Genomic DNA, 22041 nt, shown 5'->3' on the forward strand with positions numbered 1-22041 from the left:
TACGGTCAAGAAGGAGAGCTGTTGGGTCCCGGTGGCTGACATCCTGGACCCCAACATCGTCCGGGATTTCTATCTCCGCCATCCGGAACGGCCCGCTCCTTGCCCTCGGGCCAGTACTAATGGCCGGCGTCATCCTGCGGCTGGAGCTGCATGTTGTGGAGAGGTACTGTCACGTCTACTCCCGCTCCCCATCTTCAGCGCACAACATGGCCTGTCTACTAACTCTTTGATTCAACTAGGGTAGAAGTTAATCAACAATATATACAACTATAATAATAGTGTTATTAAAAATAGCATAAAATAAAAGTAAGAACAAAATTCCATACAAATGTGATCCTTTATTGGTGTTGCTTTATATGGAGTGTGTGTGTGTTTGTGCGCCCGTGCATGTTCGTGTCAGGTAGGTATAGTCTGATCTGGTGTATGTGACTGTGTGTGTGCCTGTGTATGTGTGTGAGAAGCTCGAATGCTGAGAGGCGGAGGGTGGGGTTAAAATGCAGGGCTGAGCGTATCAGACAGCGAGCCTGCGAGGTTAGTATGCCCCCCCTTCTGTTTGTCCATTCCCCAACAGGGTAGCAGCCCAATAGCAGCGGATGGAGCATTATTTCTAGAGACCAGACATCTGTAGCCGGAGCACAGACCCACAGAGGCCAGAGACATCCCCAGGTCCTGGGCTGCAATAGTGGGAGGGGTTTCCTTCCTGCATTATGACTGCATCATCCAAGCTCTCCAGCATCAACAACGTTCTGACACACACACACAAATAAGGAAAACACTTTGATTGATGCAGGCACGCACAAACACATGCCTACACACACTCACACGCAACTCTCCTTGTTCTTGAAGACAAACTTATTCAGCTTGAGGTCTCAAAGCACCAGTCCGTTGTCATGGCAATGTGCCACGGCCAGCACCAGCTGTCGGAACAGGCATCGGGCTCCATTTGCTGGTAGCCGCCGACACCGGGCTCGGAGCAGCGCCTCTGGGTTCCCATAGGAACATGGGAAGAGGGGGGGGGGGGGGGGGGGGGGGCAGGCTGTAGCATGAACACAGAACCTACCGTGAGACAGGAAGCACCTAGAACACAGAAACACTGTTGAGAGGTCATACAGATTCTACAATATTAGCCTATATTATAGATGGAACACCTAGAATACAGGGATACTGTTGAGGCCCTATATGAAACCAGTAAGACAAGATCTGCATTATGTGTTTGTTACAAACAAACACAGGCCTATTGTACATGAGCATCAACTGTCCTGTTTCTGTTGAGCTTGGTGGCACATGCAGTAAGAAGAGGAGATGAGGGGGAAAGGCTGGAGTTTGGAGACGAGGAGAGAAGACACGTGATGGTGCTCCCTTGCCTTCTTTCATCTCTTTTCCATCTCAATAGTTGGCTTCCTCTTCTAGTTTTACAAAATAAATAATAAATAACTTTATATATTGTAATCCACCGACCTTGCACACCAGCTGGTTTATATAGGCTACTCTGCTAGCGTGTCGTGGAACACACCTTCCACGTTGTTCATTATTTTCCATAGAATGCATAGCTCCTCGTTGATTATCCCTTACATAGATCCATCTCTCTATCTCTTTCTCACAAACACAAGGCAGCAAATGCAAGTTTGTTGAAGTTTTATTTTTTTGTACATTATGCACGCGATAATGAACATAGTGATACATTGAGTTAACCTTTTTTGACAATAACCCTGAACACACACATCATTACTATGGCAACATGCTGAGAGGAATACACACACAGCACAAAAGCACAACACAGCAACACACTACAACACAGACACTTCCCCTAACCTCTGACTCCTAACACCTGTGTCGATCTGATAGAATTGAATGTGTGCTTATACCTATCCAATTTCTTTCAGATCACTAGTGTCTAGCGGGCTAGGGGACATGTCTACGGGGTAGTGCATAAGGGTCCAGGGGTTAAGGGAAGTGTGTAGGGGCTAGGAGGATTGTCTAGGGGAGAAGTGTTGTGATATGAGGGAGGGGCAAGAGGAGAGGAAAGTAAAGGGTTCAAACATATATACATATTTTCATAGGAGAATAATCAATAGAAACACTTTTATAACAGAGGACTCCGATTTCACAAGAATTATTAACACACCATTATATGACCCACAGAACAAGTGTTCATTCCCTTTGGTTTCTCTCTCTCTCGCTCACACACATGCGTACACACACAAACATATACACACACACACACAACTACAACAAGCACTGGCACAGATATATTGGCTTCAATGTGATACATTGAACGCACACACATACACACATACAATCTTTACATACACTATCTGTATAGCCCTACACGTTAAAACATGAACCTGTACAGGGTCCAATCAAGGGAAGATATTGAGTGGAGACATTAGGAAGGTTAAGTGTGTCATACACTGTAAAAAAAAAAAAGAAAAGTGTACTGATTCACATTAAAAACATGAGTGTAAGAGTACCCTACTTAACTAAAAGATCAAGTTGTATAAACATTTATACTGTTATGTATCTAATAATTTGTCAACTGGTTTTTCAACTCCTGGGTAACTCCTACTAAAGTTGAAACAGCTAAGGTTTTTGATAGTGTGTGAGTCTGAGGGGAGATATGGTAAGACACGATGAACTACAGAGTCATGGAGTTCTTTACACTGAACACATCAAACACATAAAGACCTGCCTCCCTTCACACCACTGACCTAACCCTATATCTCTCCTCCATCCCTTTCATCTCTCCATCCTCTCTCCCTACCCATATCTTTCTCTATCCCTCACTCCTGTATCCCTCCCCCCCAACCCACCCCTCTTTTCTCTTTATTTGAGATCTCCAGCATCTCCCTGGATGGTCTTCTTGATACGGAGCAGCATGGTGGTGAGCCATTGGTCCAGACGAGAGATGGAGTCAAACTCTTTAACAGCTTCAGTAAACGCCTCACAGTTCTGCTCCTCATGGGCATCCAGCAACTTCTACAGAGACAGAGAGGGGGAGGGAGATGGGTGTGGGCTTGTGAAGAAGGAAGCTATGCTGGTAAAAGCAATGTGAAGTCCGTTAACACACACACACACAAAGGCGCTCATCATGTCTACCTTCAGCAGCTTGCACTCTCTGGAGTCTGCGAAAGCAGGAAACATCTCCTCATACTTCTCTATGGCCAGCTGTAAAAACACACACACACACTTGTAATCACTAATAATTGACAGGTACTCTCTTGGTTCAGTTGTATTATCTGAATGATATATGTCTACTCTGTGTGTCTTGTTTTAAAACAGACAACTACTACCATTAATAATGATAATAATACCTTTGCGTTGAGTTCGTCCACAATGAAGTGACAGAGGGAGGCTTTAAAGAAGTACTCTTTGGCATTATACTTCAGCAGTGGGTTGTCCATAGTATTGGTGGCCACCTGACACACACACACACCATTACATTACTCAGAGAGCGCTGTTCACATTTCATGCGCCTCCCGGGTGGTGCAGTGGTCTAATGCAATGATTCGCAGAGACTCTGGGTTCGAGCCCAGGCTCTGTCACAGCCGGCCCCGACCGGGAGGTCAATGGGTCGACGCACAATTGGCCTAGCGTCGTCTGGGTTAGGCCGGCAGGGATATCCTTGGCTCATCGCGCACTAGCGACTCCTGTGGCGGGCCGGGCGCAGTGCACGCTAACCAGGTCGCTAGGCGTACGGTGTTTCCTCCGACACATTGGTGCGGCTGGCTTCCGTGTTGGATGCGTGCTGTGTTAAGAAGCAGTGTGGCTTGGTTGGGTTGTGTTTCGGAGGACGCATGGCTCTCAACCTTCGTCTCTCCCAAGTCCGTAAGGGAGTTGCAGCAATAGGACAAGACCGTAACTACCAATTGGGGTAAAAAAAAGAAGAAGCAACAACCCCGGTTCGGGAGTTGTAGCGATGAGACAAGACAGTAACGACTAACAATTGGCTACAACGAATTTGGGGAGATAAAGGGGATAAAAAATAAATAAATGCATGCATAGCAGACACATACACACCTGCTCGTAGATCTCAATGGCTTTCGGATACTGCTCCAGCTGAGCGCTGTAGTGGCCCACTTTCAGCAGACACTTGTTAGCAGAACTGAGAGAGAGAGAAACATAAGGAACAGCATAGGTCCTAGTATAGAGCTCTGTGGAACCCCTCATGACGAATCCCACTGAACCCTAACCTCTGTGATAAATAGTACAAGAGTAGTATAATACAAAAGCATTTGGGTGTAGTAGAGTGTAGCATAAGTGAATAGTATAGTATTCATTTATACTACAGAACACTGGATACTCACCTGTTGGACTCCTCCCCTTTATAATAATCGGCTGCCTGCTCATAGTGGGCGATTGCCTGGGCAACAGGAGACACACACGTAAAGTATTGTTCATAAGGAGTTAGATGTGAGTGAGTGTGTGTGTGTGTGCGTGTTCCGTACCTTCTCTATGTCCACCAGCTCAGACTCGTACACCTCTGCGATGGTGATGTGATGTTTGGCTGCGATAGTAAACCTACCCTGTAATACACATGTGGACAACACTGATACATAATCATTAGAATATACACTGTATCAGCCTTCAAATCGGTTGGTATCAGCCAATGATGGCTGGAAAACAAAGCCTCCTCACACACAGTACATGCACTATTGCACATAGAAATGGGTGAAGCAGGTTAAGATGACAGTGGTATGGTTAGCGGTAACAGGTTAGGAATTAGAGGTCAGGGCTCAAGGGTTGGACCAGGCTTACCATGTCAGTGTAAATATCGATGGCTGCATTTATACAGTTGATAGCCTCTAAAGGAGAGATGGGGAGAGGGAGGAGTGAAAGAAGGGGAAAGAGATAGAGAAAGGGGGTAGAGAGATAGAGAAAGAGAGAGCAGGGAGTAAGAGAGGTTAGGTTTTCCTACCAGAGAGAGTGAAAAAGAAAGAACACAGACAGAAACATACAGTATGTACTAGTAGGGACTACTATTAGGGAGGCTTTGCCCTCTGGGGCGGCAGGTGATTAGAGCGTTGGGCCAGTAACTGAAAGGTTGCAAGATCAAATCCCTCAGCTGACAAGGTAAAAATCTGTTGTTCTGCCCCTGAATAAGGCAGTTAACCCACTGTTCCTAGGCTGTAATTGAAAATAAGAATTTGTTCTTAACTCACTTACCTTAAATAAAGGTAAAATAAATAAATAGTCTAGTATGTATTGTTGGAGTGTGTTCCTACCCTGAGGATCAGCCTTCTTGTAAGCGTTCCCTGCGTCGACGAAGCTGGTGGCTGAGTCCAGTTTATTCTGCAGCTGCATGTGGAGCCGGGCCCCCTGACAGAATGCATTACCAGCAGCTACACACACACAAACACATAATGATCATATCTATGGAACGTATGTAGTATTTCAGCTGTGTGTGTGTGTGTGTGTGTGAGTGACCCACCGGTCCAGTTCTTGGCCATCTTGAACATGTTGGCTGCTCTGGCGTACATCTCACATGCATCTTCTACTTTGTGGTGACTTCCCCTGAAATACACAGATATTCACACAAACGTTTAACAACACTGTAAGGTATATGAGTTCTAGACCTGGACACCATCAGAAAATGTGTTTTTGTCTAGTGGGTCTCATTCAGGAGGATGCAAACTGAACGTTGTCTACCTAAGAAAATCTATACTGAACAAAAATATAAATGCAACACGCAACAACTTCAAAGATTTTACTGAGTTACACTTCATAGAAGAAAATCAGTCAATTGAAATAAATTAATTAGGTCCTAATCCACAGATTTCACATCACTGGGCAGGGGCACAGCCATGGGTGGGCCTGATAGGGCATAGGCCCACCCACTGGGGAGCCAGGCCCAGCCAATCGGAATGAGTTTTTCCCAGCAAAAGAGCTTTATTAGAGACAGAAATACTCCTCAGCACCCCCCTTCCCCTCCTCAGATGATCCCGCAGTTGAAGAACCCATATGTGGAGGTCCTGGGCTTGCGTGGTCACACATAGTCTGCGGTTGTGAGGCCGGTTGATGAACTGCCAAATTTTCTAAAATGACGTTGGAGAAGGCTTATGGTAGAGAAATTAACATTAAATTATCTGGCAACAGCTCTTATGGACATCCCTGCAGTCAGCATGCCAATTGCACACCCCCTTAAAACATGTGACATCTGTGGCATCGTGTTGTGAGACAAAACTGCACATTTTAGAGTGGCTTTTTATTGTCCCCAGCACAAGGTGAACCGGTGTAATGATCATGCTGTTTAATCTGATTCTTGACATGCCACACTGGTCAGGTGGATGGATTATCTTGGGAAATGAGAACTTAAATGCTCGCTAACAGGGATGTAAACTCATTTGTGCACAACATTTCAGAGAAATATGCTTTCTGTGGGTATATAAAATGTCTGTGATCTTTTATGAAAAATGGGACCAAGACTTTACATGTTGCGTTTATATTTTTGTTCAGTATATTGAATATCTTATGAATAGAGCTGGCCTACTCTACATGTCAGAGAGCCATGTCTGTTCTGCAGAATATATTATGGGCCACTACCAATAAGCACCCTACTGTTGTCATTAATGAGCAACAACCCGGGCCGGGTGGCGCAGCGGTTCGCTACAGATCCGGGTTCGAAACCGGGCTGTGCCGCAGCAACCAGGAGTCCCATAAAGCCGGCTGGGATGTCGCTGTCCCGCGCACGCACGCTGATATGGTCGCCAGAAGTAGGTGTTTCCTCCCACACATTGGTGCGGCTGGCTTCCGGGTTAAGCGAGCAGTGTGTCAAGAAGCAGTGCGTCTTGGCAGGTCGTGTTTTGGAGGACGCGTGGCTCTCGACCTTCGCCTCTCCCGAGTCCGTAAGGGAGTTGCAGCGATGGGACAAGACCCTAACTACCAATGGGGGCAAAAAACACACACAAAAAAAGCAACAACCCCGGTGGTTAAATGGTACATGTTGTCAGAAGACCTGAGCACAGCACATCTTTCCCTGAGGCCTGACTGCGACAAACAGGACCGTCATTCTCCCCCTCACTTTTGCAAAATTATACGCATAATAATTACATTAATATAGGCCTAACCATCATACAGCTAACCAATACACTCGCAATGTGCTGTGTCCAATGTCAAGAAAAATCGACACATCCCCTTGCCGTGATGCAGCAATAGTGAATCTGCGCTCGTGTGTGTACTGACTCGGTAGGCTACTTGAGAACCATGGCATCTCATCTCACCCGAACATCCCTCCCAAGAACGAGCCGGAGGACTTGACCTTCTTGTCTGCTTCGGCCATCAGCTGCATGGCCTCCTTCTCTTTTCCGGAGGTATCCATCGCTGTTTGGGCTGTGTGTGTGTCGTCCACAAGGTAAAAACAAATATTCCGCAGAATCCGTTCAGCTGGGAATGGATTCCGAGAGATGGTGCTGATGAGAGTCCTCCTCGGTCGTATGACTTTATCTATTGATTCCCTCTTGGTGCATTACCGCCACCTATCGATCTGGAGAACATTTCAACAAGTTTGACTCCAGCACGACTTATTTGTAAGAATCATACTGCATTTATATATATATTTTGTCTACCATAACAAGTGCACTATATAGCGTTTCATCATACAAGACTGAAAACAAAACTCTGCAAAGTATGTTTTATGCATTTGAGACTTCTGGTTCTTCTTGAAAACATAAACAGAGCCATCAACAGAAACTGTCGTTTTGTTAACTACTATTGTTTGCTAGCTATTACATTTTCAATATAGCTCATTATTAAAGCAGCGTAACCAAAGAATATCGATTCATCTTTAAAGTTTGTCTTCAGAGAAGTCACGTTCGCTTCCCCAACAAGAAACTCGGGTGAGCAGCAACGTTCGTCTTCCAATGACTACCTTACGTTAGCTGTTCTAGTAGCGGGTGAGGTAGCTAATTCTAGCTAAGTGGTAACGTTAACTTTTCAGCATAAATTGTGAGTTTGATAGCTGGAGTGGAAACGCACGGCCTCCCCCAGTGCTCAAAGAGGTATGGGTCAGACACACACAGTTAGTCTGCGGTAAGTGTCGGTAATACTAGTCTCTAACCAGCCTCTAAATATCCCCTAACCCCTCAATGATGTCCAAGTGAGCCCTTGGTTTCGGGACAGCACTGACAACATGGTGGATACCTGTGAAGGTAGGGGTGATTGGTAATTCAGCATCTCTTGCTCTGTTTGCCTGTGTCTGTGGTGTCTCAGACCACTCTGGACAGACTCTGTCCTTATAAAGGCTGGGCCCTCTACTTCATTGAATGTAGGTGTGTCTATGTACATACACACTGCCTGTGTGTTTCCTGTGTGAAGGTTTCATACAGAGTTCTCCATATATGGAGAAGATCAAAGTGTTTGAACAGTACTTCACCTCACAGATACACCATTGACAAATATGTCAAAAACATAGTCTGAAGACATCATTTTCAGCTCTGAAAATAGTAGCCTTTGGTGAGAGGGTGAACTTAGTGTGTGTGGGATGAGTTTGAGCATCAGGGCAGTGTGTTGGTGGACTATAAGCGTCTGGTTGAGGACAAGGAGGTTTGTATGGCTCTGCCGGACCAATCAGCTAAGAGAACAACCAGAAACCACCCTTAACTGTCTGGAACTCGCCATACACCAGGTACACACACGTCACTGAAGGTAGGTGTGTCTATGTATTTTAATGTGTGTGTGTGTGTCAGTTTTGACGGAGGACTTGGAGAGACATGCTGCGGGGTTACAGGGGGAAGGGCTTCCCGGGGGGGCCACACCCATCATTAACATACCTCAGTTCCAGGTAAAACACACACAGTTACGGTCTCTCTCTGACTCGGCTATTAGAAATATGTGTTTGTCCCTAACTGTGTCTGTTTCAGGTTGTATAATTATGAGTCATTGACAGCCCTGAGGACCCTGCGGGTGTGTGTGAGGGGGACCGTGGTCTGTGTCACACTCACCCTACCACACGGCAAGTTCACCATGCCCACCAAGGTACAACACACACATTCTGTCCCTGGAGACACTGTTACTAACACAGGAACTGTCCAAGTCTGCCAGGATGACACACAGTTAACACCCTAGAGACGATTATCTAAGTTACATAACAAAGAAATTCCCATCAAAATCAGTCAGTTTAAGCTAGAGATGTTTTTTTTGTTGCATTGGAGGCGTCTCAATCCCCTGCTGTGAAAGGAGATAGTGATGTTTGTCAGACCATGAGACATCTCGGTCGTCTCACAAAAAAGTCTGTCGCGTCTGAACGGTTTGACCTAAACTATTACATTTGTATTTGCCAGAGAGCAGCTACTCTTCCTGGGGTCCGAACACACCAAAGCACTCACATTACAGATAAAACAGGGAACTATGTTTGTACTGAATGAGCTAAAGATAAAACAGTACATCATATAACATCCCTACACCACCATACAACAATATCACAGTGTGCGCGTATGCATGTGTCTGTACCTTTGTGTGTGTCTCCTCACAGAACCCATAACGTGTATTTTTACCTGCGTTTTAAATCTTATTCTACTGCTTACATCAGTTACCTGATGTGGAATAGAGTTCCATGTAGTCATGGCTATATGTATTACTGTGCACCTCCCATAGTCTGTTTCTCGACTTTGGGACTGTGAAGAGACCTCTGGTGGCATGTCTTGTGGGTGTACATTCAGCTTGTCAACACCTCTTAATGATGAAGTCAATCTCTCTTCCACTTTGAGCCATGAGAGATGACATGCATGTCATTAATGTTGGCCCTTAAAAGTACACGGAGAGCTATCTGTGTTGCCCTGTTTTGAGCCAACTGCAATTTTCCCAAGTCCCTCTGTGGCACCTGACCGTAGTGTGACAAAACCAGGGCCTGTAGGACCTGCCTTGTTGATAGTGTTGTTAAGAAGGTAGAGCAGCGTTAAGAAGGTTGACCATGACAGTTTACAAGACAGGGTTACTCCAATCAGCTTAGTAATCTCAACTTGCTCAATTTCCACATTATTCATTAAGAGATGTAATTGAGGTTTAGGGTTTAGTGAATAATTTGTCCCAAATACAATGCTTTTAGTTTTGGAAATATTTAGGACTAACTTATTCCTTGCTACCCATTCTGAAACTAACTGCAGCTCTAAGTGTTGCAGTCATTTCAGTCGCTGATGTGTATAGTGCTGAGTCATCCACATACAGACATACATACATACAGACACACTGGCATGACGTTAGTAAATATTTAAAAAACAAGTGGCCTAAACAGCTACCCTGGGGAATTCCTGATTCTACCTGGATTATGTTGGAGAGGCTTCCGTTAAAGAACACCCTCTGTGTTCTGTTAGACAAGTAACTATTTATCCACATTATAGCAGGGGGTGTAAAGCCCTGGATAATGTGTGAAATGCTTGATAATGTATGTGATAAGTATGTTTTCTGGGTGATTTAAATATTGACTGGCTCTCATCAATCTGCCCACTCAAGAAAAAACTTCAAACTGTAACCAGTGCCTGCAATCTGGTTCAGGTTGTCAGTCAACCTACCAGGGTAGTTACAAACAGCACAGGAATGAAATCATCAAAATTGCTTTAAAGCAGTATCCAAATCCATAGGCTGTAGTGATCACAATATAATAGCCATATCTAGGAAAACCAAAGTTACGAAGTCTGGACCTAATAGTGTATAAGAGGTCATACAATAAGTTTTGTAGTGATTCATATGTTGATGATGTAAAGAATATTGTACTTGATAATGTAGCACTTGGTGGTCTATAGCAGCTTTCCACAAGAATGGGCTTTAGGTGAGGTAAATAAACCTGTAGCCATATTACTTCAACAGTATTTAACATTAGATTGTCTCTAAGCTTTATAGGAATGTGGTTCTTTATATAGACCACAACACCGCCTTCGTTGGCATTTGTCTTTTCGGTAAATGTTATAACCATGTATTGCTACCACTATCATCAAAGGTACAGTTGAAGTCAGAAGTTTACATACACCTTAGCCAAATACATTTAAACATAGTTTCACAATTCCTGACATTTAATCCTAGTAAAAAGGTCCTGTCTTAGGTCAGTTAGGCTCACCACTTTATTTTAAGAATGTGAAATGTCAGGATAATAGTAGAGAATTATTTATTTGGCCTTTTATTTCTTTCATCTCATTCCCAGTGCGTCAGTTTACATGCACTCAATTAGTATTTGGTAGCATTGCCTTTAAATTGTTTATCTTGGGTCAAGCGTTTCAGGTAGCTTTCCACAATAAGTTGGGTGAATTTTGGCCCATTCCTCCTGACAGAGCTGGTGTAACTGAGTCAGGTTTGTAGGCCTCCTTGCTAACACACGCTTTTTCAGTTCTGCCCACAAGTTTTGTATAGGATTGAGGTCAGGGCTTTGTGATGGCCACTCCAATACCTTGACTTTGTTGTCCTTAAACCATTTTGCCACAACTTGGAAGTATGCTTGGGGTCATTGTCCATTTGGTCACAAATGGGTCTTCCAATCTTGAACTTCCTGACTGATGTCTTGAGATGTTGCTTCAATATATCCACATACTTTTCCTCCCTCCTGATGCCATCTATTTTGTGAAGTGCACCAGTCCCCCCTGCAGCAAAGCACCCACACAACATGATGCTGCCACCCCCGTGCTTCACGGATGGGATGGTGTTCTTTGGCTTGCAAGCCTCCCCCTTTTCCTCCAAACATAACGATGGTCATTATGGCCAAACAGTTCTATTTTTGTTTCATCAGACCAGAGGACATTTCTCCAAAAAGCACAATCTTTATCCCCATGTGCAGTTGCAAACCGTAGTCTGTTTTTTTAATGGTGGTTTCGGAGCAGTGGTTTCTTCCTGGCTGAGCGGCCTCTCAGGTTATGTGGATATAAGACTTGTTTTACTGTGGATATAGATACATTTGTACCCGTTTCCTCCAACATCTTCATAAGGTCCTTTGCTTTTGATCTGAGTTTGATTTGCAATTTTCGCACCAAAATACATTAATCTCTAGGAGACAGAACGCGTCTCCTTCCTGAGCGGTATGACAGCTGCGTGGTCCCATGGTGTTTATACTTGCATACTATTGTTTGTACAGATGAATGTGGTACCTTCAGGTGTACGGAAATTGCTCCCAAGGATGAACCAGACTTGTGGAGGTCTACAATTATTTTTCTGAGGTCTTGGCTGATTCCTTTTGACTTTCCCATGATGTCAAGCAAAGAGGCACTGAGTTTGAAGGTAGGCCTTGAAATACATCCACAGGTACATCTCCAATTGACTCAAATGATGTCAATTAGCCTATCAGAAGCTTCTAAAGCCATGACATCATTTTCTGGAATTTTCCAAGCATTTAAAGGCAGTCAACTTAGTATATGTAAACTTCTGACCCACTGGAATTGTGTTACAGTGAAATAATCTGTCTGTAAACAATTGTTGGAAAAATGACTTGTATCATGCACAAAGTAGATGTCCTAACCGACTTGCCAAAACTATAGTTTGTTAACAAGAAATTTGCAGAGTGGTTGAAAAACAAGTTTTAATGACTCCAACCTAAGTGTATTATCTAAGTGAGTTGCAGAGATAGTCAGAATATGATTGTCATCGGTTACAAGCAAGTTATTGACTTCATGGACCTTGTTTCTCAGGCTGCGTATGTTAATGCTTTACTGGGAAGCTTATCAGAAGTAAACTTCATAGTGCAGGGTGAGCTGCACAAAGTGGTCTTCCTACTAGGTCAAACCGCCTCAGTGCTAACAGTGTAACTGGTTCAGATTGAGGCTCATGATTACAGCATACAATAGCTGTAGGATCAAACAGGTATTCGTGGACAAATTAAGTTACTTACATTTTGTCTGCTAACGCCCCTAGGATAATGTACTTTTGATGCAGCAATATGACGACTCATTGTCACAATGGGAGTGATTAACTGAGCTGGTCTTGGGCCATTGATATGTCATTGTTTCAATGCAGACTTGAAATGTGTGGACAGAGCAAAGAAGATTTGGATGGACTCCGTCATTCCTGTACAGCAGTGGTCAACCGGTCGTTTGCCAAACATTTCTGTAAAAAAAAAAAAACGATAAAGCATTGTGTTCCTATTTTTTATTTTTTTGTCTCTGTTGGTGGTAGGTGCAGCCAATTCAGCTGCCCTGCACACCAGGTAGACACGGTCTGAAGGTACAAACTCTGCCTTCCTTGTGGGCCTGGAAAGGAAAGCAAGTGCACTATGGCACCGCTGGCCAATCAGATTGCGCAGATGACCGAGTCTGCAGTAACGTAGCAGGCATAAAAGAAAGCTACGGCAAAATTGATAGAGATTTCAAAACGTTTAAAACCATGATTAGAGAGAGACTGTCAACGAATACAGCAAAGAGCTGCTGTTTTAGTTCTTACTCAGCACTGTCAACACTTATAAGCCAGAAAATGCACGTTCTTCCTATTTCCAGTCAGCGCTACAACAAACAGTGCAGCAGTAATGAGTAGGAAAGTGTATTGATAGGCTTGGCTCTTTTTTATATTGAGGAATATTTCACTTTCTCTGGTCATAGGAGTAACAACATGAATTTGTGCATGAGGCAGAAATAATGCAGTGCGACTTGAGTTTCACAATCAGCTGGAACACTGTGTCCCTTTTTGGTCAGTGTCAGTGGAGGAAAGGGAGAGAGGAGGGACATTGAGAGGCGGACCCTCAGTCTGCTGCTCTCCCTCTGCTAAGACTGACTGACCATCAGATGCAGGCACCATCAAGCCCAGTAAAATAAAAAGCAAATGCTTTAAATGTATGCTCACTCAGCTGTGCCTCACAAGTAATACAACAATGGATCTATGATCATATAGCCTACCTCAAATTTCTTAATATAATTTTTAAAAAGATCCTTAACAACGATGCATTGGCAGGTCAATTTGGATTTTTTACATGTATTTTACTAGGCAAGTCCAGTGAAGAACAAATTCTTATTTACAATGACGGCCTAGGAACAGTGGGTTAACTGCCTTCTTCAGGGGCAGACCGATTTTTACCTTGTCAGCTCGGGGATTTGATCTTGCAACCTTTCGTTTACTGGCCCAACACTAACCACTTGACTACCTGCCGCCCCAATTCAAGCAAAGCCAGTATGCGGTGATAATGTAGTGGGCCTATAGCTTACTGTACAAACCTCATTGCTACAGTACTGTTTTTAATTGGTTAATGTTGCATAGGCTTACATTTTTTAAGTCATGTTAATAAAATTAGAGCGGTAGATCTCAGCATACATTTTGACTCAGTGATCTTGACTCAGAAAAGGTTGGTGACCAGTGCTGTAGAGTATCTTCTGTTTCCAGATGGTGTTGCATAAACTATTGCAGAATAATTACTAGGGACTGAGAAGGGGGTTGGGAGACACCGTCACTCCTGGACAGGGCCATCTATATAGAAGCTTACCCAACCAATCTGAGGCAGTGGTTGTGTGGCAGATCTGAAAGAGAGGCACAACATTATTTGAATGAGAATTCAGTCCACTTGACAATTAAACAGAATTCAGTATTCTTCATGCTGATTATTTGTACAACTTGAGACCGATAGCGATACAAATAGATTAAAACAATATGAAATGTAACACTGATACAGATGATGTGCATGTGGTGGTTTCAAATAATAAAGGTACTACAGGTAGTTCGATCTGTCCATGCTTTTCCTAGAAAATGTCCCTAAAGTAGACATTTCTCCTCCTCGCTGGTCTGCAGATACATGACTACATGATGTGGCTGTCACATGTGATGTGCATTGCACTAGAACATCAAATAGCTGTATCAGATAGACATTTTCAGGAAAAGCAGTTCATAGCATGCCAATAAAATGTCTATCATTGCATTGGTTCGATATTGACATCTAGCTATATAATTAAGATAGCTTCTCTACAAGCAAGAAGTACTCTTACAAGTACAGATTTTTACCAAATGTTTGGCACAGGTTAGTCTCTAAAAACAGATTCGACACAAGCAAATGTAGTTTTGATTCACCAGTTGCAAAATATTATTGGATTTTCTCACATCAAGTTATATGTTTGCAAATATTTATTCACACATTACCTGCTTGCTGGTGTTGTTGCATTTGTCAAAAGTTACATGTTTGCAAATATTTTTTGCAAGTACAAAACTGATTAGACAGGCGCAACTCATATCATGCTTGTACACTTATGACATTAATGTACCTGTATACTCGAGGCTGTGTGTGGTAAAATAAATCAGCTACAAATAGTATCAACATTTTAGTAAAATAAAGTAGCTCCTTGCAGAGGCGCTGTTTGTTCAGCTGTGGCGCACATTTATTTTGGTCAAGGATCTCGCTTAGTGCGCAGGAGTGTGAAATAGTTAACATTTGCACAGAAAAGGAGGCAGGGTACAAGATGAAATTCTGAACCAGCAAGCTAGTTGGTTACACGTCCTGCATACTCGGATTTATAATTACCCAAACTATCACAGCGAGATAACTGTTCTTTTGAAGTGACCCGGCGGAATACGGCAGAAAACATGGATTTATCGGCTAGAGTTGCTGGCTGGATAAGAAGTAAACGGGGAAAATCTGAAATGTCGAGAAGGTGTTAAACAGCAGGATATGTGTAAAGAGGAGTAGATGAGGTAGGTTTTGGAGTAGATGAGGTAGATGAGTCGCGTCTTGCTCGCGGTTTTCAATGTTGTCGGTCTGTAAAGATAACTTTGTGTGCGCGAGGGCACCTAGTTAATGTAAGGCGATGAGAAGTGTGTGTTGGTCAACTGCGTCATGGCGGCAGCAGACCTGTGTATGTGTGAGGGCAGCGCTGAAGAGGCTGCAAAGACTCAAACAGAATACTCTCTGTCGCCCAGCTACACACCCCACAGGACACGAATACCCCAATCCTGTCGACCCCAAAGGTTACCGGCCACGCGCTTAAGGGTTCCACCGAAAGCGTCACCCGATACTATCGCTGGAGAGGATGCAGGGTAACGAAAACGGCTTAAGTTTATACCCGAAGCCTCTCTCGTACTCGGCTGAGGTTGTACCGGGTGAGGTCTGGTGTGCCTCCAGGCTGGAGAGGTCTATGTAATGGAAGACCGGCCAACAACACACCTGGAGAGGACCTGGGGGAAACCACCCGGGGCTGTTCAAGTTTAAATAATTGGTAGGTGTTATGGGTATGTGGTAAGACAAGTGGTAGTCTTGGCAGATTCATTGTTGTCTGTGTGTGAAAGAAGTTACCCAGATGAAGGCAAAATTATGCCATATCAGATTATACTTTTAGGGCTGGTTTCCCATGCTGTCATGGCATGAATTAAGACGGAACCACACATTCTCCAGTCCGATCAACAATGCACAGTCTTGCACTGAATGTTGCTAAACGTGTTCTCTAAATTTTGTGTGTGTGTGTTCCAGTATGAAAATCCGTGGACCATCCCCAACCTGCTGTGTGTATGTTGAATCACGCTGGCTCCGGTCCTGGGAGTCCTGATCACTGAGCAACATTTTCACCTCTCTCTGGGACTCTTCACTTTGGCTGGATTTACTGATGTGGTATGCACGCCTGCATGCGCACACACTTTGTAAGTGCTTTGATTTGAAATAAAAACAATAACCATACACACACACACTACACCCTCTGGTAACCCTGTGTGTTGTCTCTGTAGCTGGGTGGTTATATAGCCAGCAACTGGGCCAGTAGGAAGTCTGTTAGGCAGCGCTCTCGACCCATTGACTGATAAGATCCTCATCAGTGTTTTCTACATCAGTCTCCCCTACACTCAGCTCATCCCAGGTCTGTGTGTTTGTGTGTGTTGAAATGTAAGTCCTTCCTTGCTGCAATATCCAAATAAATCTTAGTGCTAATAATCCCAATCAATGTCCACACAATCGCCATAGAGGGAGAGAACCAAATAATTAGTTGTTCATTTTGTGCTCTTCTGACTGTGTGTGTTCTCACCTCCCCTGACAGCGTTGGTGATTGTCAGAGACGTCGATCTGATTGCTGCTGTTTCCTACGTCAGATACAAGACTGTTCCCCCTCCTGTAAGTCATACACACATAGCGGGCTGGTTCAGGCCTGTCACGGACACTAGTCCATCGGTCAGAATACATGAACAAGGAGATGGATGGGAGTGTGTCCAGTGCGGTTAGATCTGTGGCGTTGCTCTGTTTATATTACATCTGTCTGTGTCTGTACGTTTTTAAACCCCTGCTACAGTGCAGCTCAAACCCACCACCCTCAGTAAGGTAAGTCTCTGTACATCACACACACCGGTGTTTCCCCTATATGCATTTAAATCGTGTCCGCCACTGAAAATGTAGGAAGAAAAAGAAGGGGAAATACACACATGCATCATACACAAGTAAAACAACAGTCTGCATTCATTTGTCTAGTTGGTTAGTCATGTGTTGTTTGCGTACGTGCATGCAGGTGCACACAGCGATCCAGCTCTTCCTGGTAGCAGCATCGTTGGCCTCATCCGTCTTTCACTTCAGACAGTCCGCTCCTGCAGACCCTACGGTAATACACACACCATAGCCAGTCTGTTTCTGCAGACTACACACTGGAAATCTTAATGGTACATTGTTTCTGTTGTGTGTTTTGGTAATACTGCTTCTGTGTGTGCAGGTATATCACACAGGTAACGACGACTGTCAGGCTACAGCTACTGTCACTACGGCATGAAGACTCTTGCGGTGCTCAACAGCACTAAGTAATCATGGCAACTCAACAGCGCCAACTAAACTCCGCAACACCAAGTAATTGTTGCAACGTAACACGCATGTTGTTCACAAAGAGGGCAACAGATGCTACTGAGCCAGATGTCTATGTGTCAGGGGAGAAGCTCCAGGTGGTATCCGATTTTAAGTACCTTGGCATCATACTTGATTCCAACCTCTCTTTTAAAAAGCATGTGAAAAAGGTAATTCAAATAACCAAATTCAACCTAGCTAATTTCCGATTTATACGAAATTGTTTGACTACAGAGGTAGCAAAACTGTACTTCAAATCTATGATACTCCCCCACTTAACATACTGCTTGACTAGTTGGGCCCAAGCTTGCTGTACAACATTAAAACCTATTCAGTCTGTCTACAAACAGGCTCTCAAAGTGCTTGATAGGAAGCCCAATAGCCATCATCATTGTCACATCCTTAGAAAGCATGAGCTCTTGAGTTGGGAAAATCTTGTGCAATACACCGACGCATGTCTTGTATTCAAGATCCTCAATGGCCTGGCTCCCCCTCCACTCAATATTTTTGTTAAACAGAAAGCCCAGACATATGGCAGCAGATCCACAAGGTCTGCCATGAGTGGTGACTGTATAGTTCCCCTAAGGAAAAGCACCTTTAGTAAATCTGCATTCTCTGTGAGAGCTTCCCATGTCTGGAATACACTGCCATCAGACACACATAACTGCACCACATATCACACTTTCACAAAATGCTTGAAGACATGGCTAAAGGTCAATCAGATTTGTGAACATGGTCCCTAGCTGTGTGTTGCCGCTCTCCATGTTGTCTGTAGCTTGTGAGGTGTGGAAACACTTTGTTGCTTTTATGAATTTTGACTTGCTGCTTTTTGTTCTATGCTGCTCTGTCTGTATGCTACGTCTTGCTTGTCCTATGTTGCTCTGTCTGTATGCTATGTCTTGCTTGTCCTATGTTGCTATTGTCTATATTGTAATTGTTTTTAATAACCTGCCCAGGGACTGCGGTTGAAAATTAGCCGGCTGGCTAAAACCGTCACTTTTACTGAAACGTTGATTAATGTGCACTGTCCCTGTAAAAATAAAAAATAAACTCAAACTCACCGGTCTGCCAGAGGACTCAAGTTGAACACACCCATACTTGTGTAAAAACTCCAAAATGAACTCTTGTGAGCGTGTGTATTTATTAACCCTGTATTGGCATGGGAACCATCCTGGTAGATTGACAGTTTTGTATCTGATGAATGTGATTAAATCATGAACCTGCTTTGATAACTTACACACATGGTGAGAGGATAACTCCTTGTTTAGATTGCTAGTATGCTCTGTAAAGAGGATCAGGATTCTGCAAGAGTGTATGTGGCGGGAAATGTTAAGCGTGGGTGTAATGCGGAAACAGCTTTCCAAGGTTTTCAACATTACAACCAATTCTACCAAAAAGGTTTACAGTGTCAATGCTGTTAGTGACACCTGCTGGTCTACTGAAGTCACTTCAGCTGTTTTATCAGATTGACTATTGATATTTTGCCATTAGTTCAGTCTCCTTGTTTGGTGACTTTGTCAATACAGCAGAGTTAGTCAAACCCTAATCTCGTAAACCAAGACTTCAGTGAGATGAGATTTGGAAGCGCAAGGTTAGTAAAACCCCAACACCAGTAATATTGGAAAGAAACATGATTTAATGAGGCTTCAAATTACATCAGGTGGTGATAGTCATTTTGGACAGTCATGAGTATTTTTTTATCCAATTCGTAGTGCTTTGGAAACTATCGAAAAGCAGTGATAATTACTACAACTTACTAATTGATTAAATTCATTTAACCAGGTTTTACATGGCTGGTGCCTTCAAACCCAATTTGCGTATATCAAGCTTCTTCAGATTCTGGAGGTGAATTCAGGTCTTCTGACGAGGGATCTGTTAACCTCTGCCAGTGAACAACATCCTACAGACAAAACACAAGGTTCAACCTTTACCTCTGAAGGAGAGGTTGAGAATTAGTAGATGATGAAAGGCAATGTGAGGAGGAAATGGCCAGAGTAGGTTAATTATCCATGGTTACCTGCCAGGGCCATCGCCAGGTGTAGCTCATCTCTCATGAGCTCCAGAACATCACTGACACCCTGCTCCCCCTACAAACACACGTTTTGACATTTTAGTTATTTAGCAGTAGATAATTTTAAAAAACCACATATGGTCCTTTATCTGCACATACACATAGTGGTACCTGGCAGGCGAGCCCCCAGAGTACAGGCCGTCCGAGGAAGACAGCGGTAGCCCCCAGAGCTAAGGCCTTCAGGACGTCTGTCCCCCTCCTCACCCCTCCGTCAAGGTACACCTCACACCTCCCTGCTACTGCTGACACCACCTCAGACAGCACATCCAGCTACACACATAACATATGTCACAGATCAAGAAGTGAAATATTACTGAAGAGTTTGTGTGTGTTGGGCTCCCTCACCGTAGCTGGTACCCCGTCTAGCTGCCTTGCTCCGTGGTTAGACACCAGGATCCCATCTACACCGTGGATAAGTGCTTCTAGCGCATCTTCAGCTGGAGGGAAGAAGGGTAGATATAGATGTATAGACATGTTACTACTCTGCCATGAAACTTAAACCTGCCTTATCATTATGTGGTGTGTACTGTGTGTTGTGTGTCACCTCTCAGGACACCTTTGACGACCACAGGGAGGAGTGTGTTTTTCTTCAGCCAAGCAATGTGTTCCCAGCAGAGAGTAGGGTCGATAGCCTGAGCGACATAGACAGCCAGCCCACTGTCCTCACCGTAACCCTCAGCACTGGAGAACGCCAGCTCTGCCGAACCAAAGTTAGTCATCCTACACACGCACACACACAAACACTAAAATAAGAGGTAAGCTTAAATAATATATTATTTGATGAAGCATGTGTGTGTGTCTGTGGAAATGGTGTGGCGATGAGTGTGTTTTTGGTTCCTACTTCAGATGAGGGGGAAGTTTAAAGCGGTTGCGCACGTCATCTCGTCTCTTTCCGAGGTAGGGCGTGTCCACGGTAACAAAGATGGCCTTATACCCCGCCTCTTCAGCCCGGCGCACCAATGACAGGGTGAGGTCGCGGTCCTTATAGATGTACAGCTGTATGGATTATATATAGGTCATAGATCTTCACCAGACTGGTGATGTAAACTGTGATGTAATCAAAACCTATATCTAGCAGTACTCCACCTGCATCCAGAGCAGGCCGTCACCAGCTGATGACCTCACTTCCTCTATGGTAGAGGTGGCCCAGGAACTCAGCATCATCCCCGTCCCTGCCGCTCTGGTTGCTAGGAGATGGAGCTTTATTACACACATACAGTATACACAAGAGGCTGGAAGCAGCCGTGTGTGTGTGTGTACATACCTCTGGCAGTGGCCATCTCTCCGTCAGGGTGGGCCATCCTCTGCATTGCGGTTGCCCCGACACACACAGGCATGCTGATTCGCTGACCTAAAACACTAACACTCAGATCCACGCGGGACACATCCCTCAGTACCCTAGGGAACAAACGCCACCTATACACACAGAGAAGTGATCTGGTGTAAACAAGTGCTGTGTCAGACGTTGAACAGGACTTTGAGTTGAAGTTAGGTGGTGAGTCAATTATTAAACTACTGTGGTGATTTCTAGGATATTGTCTGCCTAAAACAGCCACAAAAAAAACTGTGAACAGCACTGAAACACCCCAAAAACACTTCTAACTCACCTCACTAACATATTCTATGAGATGATGATGGAGAACATAATCTGTGCAGATCTTAAGTAAACAGTGTGTGTGATGCAGTATTCTACACTAGTGTTGTATGAAGCCTTGTTGTCTGGTTTTAATGTTACAACTAGGTTTGATTCTCCACATTACAATAGTTGTTACAGGACAGAACGTGCATGTTCATGTTACCTGGAGAAAACAGCAGTGTGTGTCTGTGTATGTGTAACCTAACGTCGCAGGCGTAAGAAGTTCCCACTTCCGTTTTTCAGGGGAAACGGAAGTTAGGCTGAAAATACTGTATCCCTGAAAACGGGATGTTAGTGTTTTCTGGAAACTCCGCATAGGCAAGTGTATGCGCTAGTTACCTGGAGAAAGCAGCAGTGTTATCTGCCAAGGTCTCTTGCTGGTCGGCTCCAGAGCAGTAGTAGTCAAACACAGCTTTTGGTAGAACTCTCTTGGCCATAGACTCATAGTCAGCCACACACACTAACTTTTCAGACATGACTACACACACACAAACAGACAAATGCACACTTTAACACACTTTGATCCACACACGCAATAACACATACAGGCTGACTAACTCTAACACGACCTGATCCACACACACATAGTCCTCTCTGACTGCTGTCACACACAGACACCCCCAAGTCTCTCCTCTCTGATCATCTGAC

The 22041-nt window shown here is 44.1% G+C and overlaps 2 protein-coding genes and 1 pseudogene across 5 annotated transcripts; 1 reads left to right on the forward strand and 2 right to left on the reverse strand.

Moving 5' to 3' along the window:
• Nucleotides 1-1618: 1618 nt before the first annotated feature.
• napba (N-ethylmaleimide-sensitive factor attachment protein, beta a) lies at nucleotides 1619-7445 on the reverse strand. 2 transcript variants are annotated; one of them, XM_020501315.2, is made up of 10 exons: nucleotides 7218-7445; nucleotides 5429-5511; nucleotides 5223-5339; nucleotides 4756-4802; nucleotides 4446-4523; nucleotides 4305-4360; nucleotides 4018-4102; nucleotides 3312-3416; nucleotides 3097-3165; nucleotides 1619-2976 (listed from the first exon to the last, which is right to left on the reverse strand). In XM_020501315.2, the coding sequence occupies exons 1-10, from the start codon at nucleotides 7313-7315 to the stop codon at nucleotides 2824-2826; spliced, it is 891 nt and encodes a 296-aa protein (XP_020356904.1). In that variant the 5' UTR covers nucleotides 7316-7445; the 3' UTR covers nucleotides 1619-2823. The 2 variants fall into 2 exon arrangements, with proteins under 2 accessions (XP_020356904.1, XP_020356905.1); XM_020501316.2 differs by lacking the exons at nucleotides 4756-4802; nucleotides 5429-5511; nucleotides 7218-7445 and having other exon boundaries at nucleotides 5223-5330.
• Nucleotides 7446-15715: 8270 nt separating this feature from the next.
• Nucleotides 15716-17822, forward strand: LOC109904556 (uncharacterized; annotated as a pseudogene).
• A 1480-nt stretch (nucleotides 17823-19302) lies between these two features.
• Nucleotides 19303-22014, reverse strand: hao1 (hydroxyacid oxidase (glycolate oxidase) 1). Of its 3 annotated transcripts, none has more exons than XM_020501313.2 (9): nucleotides 21733-22014; nucleotides 21022-21173; nucleotides 20844-20944; nucleotides 20599-20753; nucleotides 20302-20477; nucleotides 20103-20194; nucleotides 19857-20027; nucleotides 19704-19773; nucleotides 19303-19586 (listed from the first exon to the last, which is right to left on the reverse strand). In XM_020501313.2, the coding sequence occupies exons 1-9, from the start codon at nucleotides 21867-21869 to the stop codon at nucleotides 19519-19521; spliced, it is 1122 nt and encodes a 373-aa protein (XP_020356902.1). In that variant the 5' UTR covers nucleotides 21870-22014; the 3' UTR covers nucleotides 19303-19518. The 3 variants fall into 3 exon arrangements, with proteins under 3 accessions (XP_020356902.1, XP_020356903.1, XP_031643929.1); XM_020501314.2 differs by having other exon boundaries at nucleotides 19869-20027; nucleotides 21733-22011; XM_031788069.1 differs by lacking the exon at nucleotides 21733-22014 and adding an exon at nucleotides 21557-21600.
• Nucleotides 22015-22041: the final 27 nt, after the last annotated feature.

This window comes from Oncorhynchus kisutch, linkage group LG14 (genome assembly GCF_002021735.2).
Source record: "Oncorhynchus kisutch isolate 150728-3 linkage group LG14, Okis_V2, whole genome shotgun sequence".
In the NCBI taxonomy this organism is placed as follows: domain Eukaryota; kingdom Metazoa; phylum Chordata; class Actinopteri; order Salmoniformes; family Salmonidae; genus Oncorhynchus; species Oncorhynchus kisutch.